We start from the raw sequence: 9,314 nt of genomic DNA on the forward strand, positions 1-9,314 counted from the left end.
CAGTACAGACTAATCTCATTCGCACCAAATACACTGACATCTCATTCTGTAAATGTGGCAGTAAGCTGGGGAGGGTTATAAAAACATGGTCGTGCATATCATTCACCTTTTCTTAATATCAAATGTAGCCCTTCTTTGGGAGCTCTAAAATAGTTATCCCAGTTGTGGGCTGGCTTTCAAAAGAAGTATGCAAACAATGCACTCCAGATCTAGCCCTATTCATTCCATAGGGTGCCAAGAATCAGTTTTGAACCACCTCCAATAGTGACTGTTAACCTGCAAGTGTAAAAGAGTAGCACTCTATACTGCATGCTTTCTTCTTTTCCAGCAGTTCATTAGCTAATTATTTACAACAATAGGTTAAGTGGCAATGCCGTTGTTTCAGTTCAGTGCAATATAAAAATCAGTGTCAAAGCCTGGGTTATGCTACAGTACAGTGTCTCTCAAGTGGTTTCAAATAAACATAATCCTATTCCCTAATCATGGCCAAATTGAGAAGCTTGTCACGCATGTTGCTAAATAAAGCCAGTTATGACTTACAAATACCATTTCCTCTGCTACAGGTTTACCACATAGTAAAAAGTGGAGCGTCGTATGCAAATACCTTTAAAAACTACGTCAGAAGGCTGAGGAATTCAACTAATGAGAGTTGAGAATGTTAGCTGGAGTTGACAGAATAGAGCTGCAGCTTTTCGCAAATGATGGCACCAGCTAATTAAGTAGTGTGCAGGTACATGTTTGTTTTAAGAACATCGATAAGAGGAAGCTAGTATTTGCATTTGGGATCTGGTGTTTATTCTGCTCCCGGAAAGGCTTTGTAAAGAAGGACCTACTGTTGATTCACTGAAGTAACATCCAGTGTTCTGGCTGGTTTTATGGAGAGTGAGTTTGGGGGTAAGTTCTATGAGCTTTAAGTACAGATACCATTGATCACATCTAGGATTTTAAATTTGCAATGCTTTATCTTCAGTTTGGCTAATAATCTGTCTAGATCCAGCAAGCCATCTCATGTAGTCCTCAATGCTGGATATGGCAGACCCTGGAAAATACTTGTGCAACTAAGGGACGCGGGTGGTGCTGTGTTCGAATCTAAACCACTGAGCCTCTTGGGCTTGCCGATTGGAAGGTCGGCGGTTCAAATCTGTACGACAGGGTGAGTTCCCGTTGCTCTGTCCTTGCTTCTGCCAACCTAGCAGTTCGAAAGCATGCCAGTGCAAGCAAATAAATAGGTACCGCTGTGGCTGCAAGTTAAACAGCATTTTTGTGCACTCTGGCACTCGTCACGGTGTCCCGTTGCTCTAGAAGCGGTTCAGTCATGCTGGCCACATGACCCAGAAAGCTGTCTGTGGACAAACGCTGGCTCCCTTAGCCTGAAGCAAGATGAGCAGCGCACCCCATAGTCACCTTTGACTGGACTTAGCCGCCCAGGGGTCCTTTAACTATCATACTCGTACAACTCCTCTATGTGTTTGTGTGCGTGTGCATAGCATAGCATACTTGCAGGTGCATTTCTTCCTCGGCCTGAGTACAAAGTGTGCTTTGTGTGTGTATCAGAAGCTGCATGTACAGCCGTAATCAGATGGCTGACACTATCAGCTTTGAGAGTGATGCCCATCTGTTTGTAAGGTGGGGAGTGAGGCACCATTTAAAGCACATAGCTTCCCTCAAAGAATCTGGGGAACTGTAGTTTGTTTAAGGATGATGGGAGCTCTAGCTCTGTGAGGGGTAAATAACGTTCTCAGGATTCTTTGTGGGAAGTCATGTGTTTTAAACGTATGGTGTGTGGGCAGCCTGAACCTAGCCATCCCATTCCACCATCCTGACTGACTTGAGCTGGTGGAATTAACAAAGATTATCTCAGTTGTAGTAGGCATTGGCATTTAGACCATGGTTACTGGTGGTCGCCTGTGCCTAGTTAAAAAGGTAAAGGGACCCCTGACCGTTAGGTCCAGTCGCGGACGACTCTGGGGTTGTGGCGCTCATCTCGCTTTATTGGCTGAGGGAGCCGGCGTACAGCTTCCAGGTCATGTGGCCAGCATGACTAAGCCGCTTCTGGCGAACCAGAGCAGCGCACGGAAACGCTGTTTACCTTCCTGCTGGAGCAGTACCTATTTATCTACTTGCACTGCGTGCTTTCGACTGCTAGGTTGGCAGGAGCAGGGACCGTGCAACGGGAGCTCACCCCATCGCGGGGATTCGAACCGCTGACCTTCTGATCAGCAAGCCCTAGGCTCTGTGGTTTAACCCACAGTGCCACCTTCATCCCTTTTCTCCCTAGTTACTCCTGCATAAATCCTCTTCAAGGAAATGACACCCGCCCATTACCAGAAAGAGCAGTGTTTTGCACTTTCCTTTTTATGTCTTGACTGAAAAATGTTTTCCTGTCTTGTTTTGGGGTGCATTATGGAATCACAGAACTGTAGAATTGGAAGGAACCACAAGAATAATCTAGTCCAACCCCCTGCATTGCAGCAATCTTTTGCCCAACGTGGGACTGAAACCCACAACCCTGAGATTAAGAGTCTCATGCTCGACCAAGTGAGCCATGTTAGCTGGTTGTTATGTAATCTCATCTCGGCAGCAAAGAATACATTCAATTTATACCTTTTCTGTTGTATAGCTTTTAGGACTACATAGCGTGTTCACTTAATACCATAATTTTATTTACTTTTATCACATAAGGCAGTTGAATGGCGCCTTGTATGCCTCCTTCCAGCAACTCCTGCAGCCAAGCTGGCGCCAAACGTGTGGCTCTGCTTCCCTTTGGACCACATCAGCAAGGCTAGGAACGGAGGTCTTGTCATCTGGGCAGCCTAGGACCTCCATACACCCTGCCCAGGCTTGCGCCCCGAGGAGTTCACTTTGGTGCTGCTAATGCAGCAGTTTGACTTCACCCCTGGAGGTGCACTCAGTTGTCTCTTGACAGACAGATGCAAATGACACTTTACTTTTGCGCTTAATATTAAGCATGCTGTAGAAAGTATAAAAACATAAAAGTCTATTCAAACAACCTGTATAAGAACATGAAGAGAGCCCTGCTGGATTAGACTAAGGGTCCATCAGATTCAGCAGCCTGTTCCCAATAGTTGGCAATCAGACCCATATGAACTCTGATTCATCACTACTAGTAATCAGTGCCTGCCCTGTCCTCCATAAATTTGTCTCATGCCTATTTAAATCCATCTAAGTTAGTTGCTGGCACCGTGTTTTTTGGTAACAAGTCCAAAATAGACCAATTTTATAATAATTGGATAGGAATAATTATTTTATGTAATTCAACGCACAGTCCACTTTCCCCTGCCTCCGAGCAGCAAATGTAAAAGCAACAGATTTTCAAACCAAGAACAACAGCAGAAAGCAAAAAAGGCGAAGAGCAACGCCAATAATTAATACACTGGCACCCTTAGGGAGCAACGGCAGGATATAAATTTATTTAATTATTTAATTAATTAAGCAAACAGCAACAGAATCAACTGAATAATTTCAGTTGCCAGAAGAACACCTTTGGAGGCAAGAGTTTTCCATAGATTTGTGGGGGCACAACAACAACAAAAACCCTGTTATATCTGTCACTAATCTTGCCTCAGAAGGCGATAGACACACAAGAAGGATGCAATACCAAATCTTAAAGGACGAGCAGATTTACATATGAGGAGACAGTCCTTCAAGTAGTTTTGCATTGGGTTTTATAGGTACTTATTATGTAAGTCAGCCTTTGCCAGCAGAATCATTGGCTCAGGCTGACCAGAGTTGGAATTCACCTGGGGGGCACCAGTTTGGTGAAGGAAGTCAAATATTAATGGAATATTATTGGAATATTAATGGCCTTTCTCCATCATGAAAGTCAAGGCAGCTTACAGGGGATTCTCAATGAGTCTCGCAACAAGGCACTAGTTAAAGAGTCTGCCACGGCTTCTTTTGAAGAAAACAACAATACTTAGCTACAGCTAAAGTGGTTTTGAAACACAGCTCAAGGTCACATCCTTGCTCAGCAGGAAATTTAAAAAATAAATAAACCACCAAGCACTGTATTCCACAGCACAATTCAAGGTCACATTTCAGCTCCTAAACCATAACAAAAATAAAATAAAATTCTAGCAGCCAGGTTCCAAGGGAACATAACATACGCAGAGCACCCTCGTACAACGATGAGCTTAAAATGTGAAATGGCGAATGCTAAGAATACTGACAAAAATGCCACAACCTTCCCAGCACCTATAGCTGAGAGTGGAATAGTTTGCTTCTTTTTTCATGAATCAGATGCTCATGAGCTAAGATGACGTTGGGGAACATAAGCACTAACCCCTCCCCCACAGAAACAGAAAATGTTTTACATGGTTATATTGCAAACAAAAAATAAGAGAAGAATAGCCCAGTTCTTGCTGTTTTGGTTATAGATCTCATAGATCTCATTTCTTTCCTGTTTTGGTTATAGATCTCAAACTTACAGCTGGTAGTTTCAATGAGACGTCAGGCAGAGAGGAAACCATCTCTGTGTTGCTTTTGCTGTTGTTGCGTCTTCCTTTTTGTCCTTTTCCGTCTTGTTTTTCTTCCCTTTCTGTTCATTTGCTGCCAGTCGCCTTCTTCGAGTTCTGTGACTTCCTCTTCACTGCCTACTTCTCTCAGATGTTTGTCTTCATTTGGTTGCAGTTCCAGTTGAGTTAATTATTATTATTTTATTTTAGCTTCCAGTTGTATGGAGGAGGCAGCTTTAGCTACTCCTTTATAATTTATTAGGAGTTTGAATGGGTAAACCCATTGGTATCTTCTGCCTGCTTCACTGAGTGCTGTGGTATAAAATTTAGGTTCACATCTGCATCGCAGCAGCATTTCAATGGGAGAATGAAGAACATACTAATTAACCCAGGTTGATTAGAGAAGTCCTTAACTATGATATGATTTAGTTGACTTTGCAGTAGGACCAATATGAATGCTAAGACTCAAAGCTTTACTGCGGTGCTATCAAACCCCTTGGTGTCCTATTGCAGGGCCATGCCCAGCCTACATGAGTGGAAGTGGCAAAGGTGGGATTTGACCCTGCTAATGGCTCAGAGAAACCAGGTTGGTCTCCTCCACTACTCCTAAGTGTTCAATCCTTACAGCAACTCTAATATTGTAGGTGAGTATTGTTACCTCCGGGGACGCGGGTGGCGCTGTGGGTTAAACCACAGAGTCTAGGACTTGCCGATCAGAAGGTTGGCGGTTCAAATCCCCGCAACGGGGTGAGCTCCCTGCTCCTGCCAACCTAGCAGTTCGAAAGCATGTCAAAGTGCAAGTAGATAAATAGGTACCACTCCGGCGGGAAGGTAAACGGCGTTTCCGTGCGCTGCTCTGGTTTGCTGGAAGCGGCTTAGTCATGCTGGCCACATGACCCGGAAGCTGAACGCTGGCTCCCTCGGCCAATAAAGTGAGATGAGCGCCGCAACCCCAGAGTCGGTCACGACTGGACCTAATGGTCAGGGGTCCCTTTACCTTTACCTTATTGTTACCTCCATATTACACATGGGAGATTGAAAGAAAATGGATTCTCTGATGGAATGAGCTCATGGTTCAGATGGGTTTTGAATGGGGATGGGTGGGGGGCACCGACCAGTTGATTCATTCTTTAAACTATCATCCAGTGGCCTTCACTTCAATAGCCTCATTGTCTCTTTTTTGAAGGAAACTGAACTGATGGAGACAAGCAGCCTTCAAGCCAACTGTTCTAGTCAAGGGAACACAAGCCTCCCCATTCCACCTTATGTGGAACGCTTCCAATTTGCTATATACATTCCCACATTCATCCTGGGATTGCTGTTCAACGGAATGGCGATGTGGTTTGCCTGCCGCAAGATCAGGCAATGGACAGAACCCATTATCTACATGGCATCACTGATGGTTTTTGATACCTTGATGCTCTTTGCTCTTCCCTTTAAGATAATTTCCTATCACAAAAGCGAGTGGGATCTCGGCGGTGCCTTTTGCTCCTTCCTGGAAAGCTTGTATTTTGTGAACATGTACGGAAGCATCTTAACCTCCACATGCATATGTGTGGATAGATACATTGCTATATTGCACCCCTTTGTCGCCATGACCCTAAGATCTCCCAAGAAAGCAGCCACAACTTGTCTTGTCATCTCAGCTGGGGTGTGGGCAGGAACTGCATATACGTATCAACTTCACCAACATGGAGGCCCCTGCTTCTACGGCTTTTCCGGAAGTATTTGGAAAAACACCATCTTGTTTGCCACCCTGGAAACAGCTTTTCTCATTTGCATGACAGCTATGATCTTCTGCACAGTCCGGATCATTGTATGCCTGCGAAGGAACCAAACGCCTGGTGAGCCCCTCACAAACAGGAGCAAATCCATCAATATAATCACAGCAAACCTGACTACGTTTCTCGTCTGCTTCACCCCTTTGCATGTGGCCCTGGTGTTATATTATCTTGTGAAGAACCAAATACTGGATGATTGCCAGCAGATGATTCGCTCATTTGTTCAGATCAGCCTGTGCTGGGCTAATCTCAACTGCTTCCTGGATGGTATCTGCTACTATTTCGTCTTAAAGGAGTTTATGAAATTTGCCTCAACAGAGAAGAATACACAAGCAAGTACCATTGACTAAAGTGTTCGATGAGCAGCCATTTTGGATGTGCTGTTGTGAAACGGAAATTTCTCCCCTTGGAACAATTTTGCTGAAGTGTGCTTAAATTCATGTCATATGATGTTAATTATAAGCTACCTTGAGAAAACTGTGTTTTGAAAAGTGGCATTTCAGTTCCTAAATAAATAAAACAAACTGTGTGAGAGGGACATCCAGACTTGTGTGCACCAATTAAATCACATTATGTTCAGAATTTCCTGGAAATCAAACCAGAGCCCACAATGAGGACTATGGTAAGGTAGCAGTTGTCCCCAAACCCATACAGTATTTGAGTTTACAGGCAACTGATTTCTCTATTATTGTACTGGTTTTTGTCATTTAATATTGATATAAATCCATTGGCTGTAATGATGTTACTCCCGTGTTTTTACCAGTAAAATGAATAGCACAGCCAATTCTGGTGCAGTTTTCTGCATTTCATCAAGCTTTTTCTTACGTTGCAAAATTGTAATGCTTTGGACAGGAAGATGCATGGTGGGCTTTATGCTTGCAGAACATTTACTTTACTTGGAAATATGATTCAGCAGCTTCCATTCTCTTTTGGTTTGCGAGCTTTGGTTTCATAATTACAAGACGGAAAGACTGATGTTAGAGAAGGCCTCTCAGGGAACTCAAAAGTCTGCTCACTGCTTTGTGACATTTTAGTTAGTCGTAATAAAGGTATTGCCCTACTGTTGCTTTACAAGTAGTAGGAACTGTACATCCAGATGGCCATGACATTCAGTGCTGTCTAACTAGGGGGTTCTCAGCTGATGGAATTGCATGAAATTAAGCACTTGTGTTGCAATGCATTCATTCATTGCACCTACCACTTCCCCCCCTCTAAGCTCAAAGCTCCAAAACACCCCCTTTCATACCATCTCCCTCCACGGTTGGAAGGCAATGATAATAGTGGTGGCATGGGAGCTGGTGCGCTCATCCTGTCTCCTCCATGTGCTTAATTAATCCTCTTTGCAAGGACTGAAGACATGTATAATCAGGGCTCTATTTCAGCCGCAACTCACCAGAACTCAGTTCTGGCACATCTCAAGTGGCTACCATTGTCATTGTAAGAGAAGTTTTGGCACCTCTTTTTCTAGAAAAGTAGCACTGGGAGAATCCTTCAGGAATACATACACAGAAATAAGAGACAACTGCAACCAGAAGTAAAATATTTTATTATCTCATTCATTTCTCCTAAAAGGTAAGATTTCTTTCAGACAAAATATATAAAGCATTTAATGGTCTTTCTTTTGTTCCACCCACCCTCCCCCCATCTCGTCACCTGATAACTGATGTTCTGTTCTTTGAATCATCTTTAGCTCCAGCAAAGAACTAAGGCCTTGTCCATGTGTTTCAGGTTTTGCACAAAGTTACCAAGGTTAATGACTGGCTTAAAACATGCACAACCAAACACAAAAAGGTTGGATTTCCAACTTGAGTAGCGCAGAAGAAAATGCAAGCCTAATTTTTATTACTGTGCCACAATGCTCACTAAAGAAACTGTTATGATGCTCCTTTCCCTTCAGGATCTGTACCATTCAGATGAAATTGCAATGAAAATCAATAGGAATTTGAACATTACTCCTAACCAAGCAGAGTGCATACCTCAAAAGGAGCTGAAAATTCTGTTTGCACAGGCAGGTAAAAGTTAAAATAAAATCCAAGGATGGTTATAAGTAATATGCCTTTATGTTGTGACTGCTTTAATTGGAATCACACTGAGTCCACCTCCACATGGCAAAATGTGTGCATTGTTTTGAGTTTTTCTCTATTTTGTAGCAGCCAGACATTAGGCATTTTGTTATTATTAACAGTGGCTAAACCACTCAATTTGCCATACAGGGGTGGTGTCATCATGCCCTATATTTGGGTGGGCAGGTTTCCGACAGCACAGTGGCAGATCACTCCAGGCCACTACTTCATCGCAGGGAGCAAATGCCATAGGGACACTTGAAGCACATATTGTACTGCAATTTCTGCACGCATAGCTACCCTAAACCTTGTTCAGAAGCACCAAGAGTTCAATTCGAGATGCAGGCACATTCCTGAAATATAGATGTGTTGACAACTCAGATCTTCTGTAACCTGGGAGCTGTTCAATGAGACCCACAGTTCTCTCCCACTACATGCTATGGGAGACAACCTTGCCACAGATATTCTGACAAATATCAGATCTTCTCTTCCTGTGTCCACCTGCTCCATCTCCCAGCTCCACACAAGCATCCTATGCCCTACACAACACCTGGACCAACGTTCTCCCAGGGACTGATCCATTAATGTCCTCAATGGTCAAGACACATGATGAAGATGCTTCAGATTGTGCAATTTGCATTTCCAGTATATTAAACGCAACCACAGCTTTTAGTTCTGTTATCTTCTGGGAGAATTTTACTGTGTACGAAGTGTTTAGCAAAGTTCTGCTAAACGAATGTTGGTCTCTTTTCTGTGCATTCCTCTCCCTCCTCATATTCCCTGAACTCTACTTGTCTAGGGGTGTTCTCAACCACATTTTTCCATCTGCCACAAAAAAAGAAAATTGTCTAACTTCAGTCCAACTTTATTTGATTTTTCTTGTTTAACCAATCTTTTACAAGAGCAGACGTCTAGGGCCCTGGATCATAATCTACTGTTCAACTTCTGATGTTTAGAAACCTAATGGGTAGTATATAGTGTGCAAGGAATGGGAA

At 43.3% G+C, this 9,314-nt stretch overlaps 1 protein-coding gene across 1 annotated transcript; it reads left to right on the plus strand.

Moving 5' to 3' along the window:
* The first annotated feature begins 659 nt into the window (after nt 1-659).
* GPR55 (G protein-coupled receptor 55) lies at nt 660-7,268 on the plus strand. The gene is made up of 2 exons (XM_053389961.1): nt 660-894; nt 5,662-7,268. The coding sequence occupies exon 2, from the start codon at nt 5,674-5,676 to the stop codon at nt 6,604-6,606; it is 933 nt and encodes a 310-aa protein (XP_053245936.1). The 5' UTR covers nt 660-894; nt 5,662-5,673; the 3' UTR covers nt 6,607-7,268.
* The last annotated feature ends 2,046 nt before the right edge of the window (nt 7,269-9,314 follow it).

This window comes from Podarcis raffonei, chromosome 5, assembly GCF_027172205.1.
Source record: "Podarcis raffonei isolate rPodRaf1 chromosome 5, rPodRaf1.pri, whole genome shotgun sequence".
Lineage (NCBI taxonomy): Eukaryota > Metazoa > Chordata > Lepidosauria > Squamata > Lacertidae > Podarcis > Podarcis raffonei.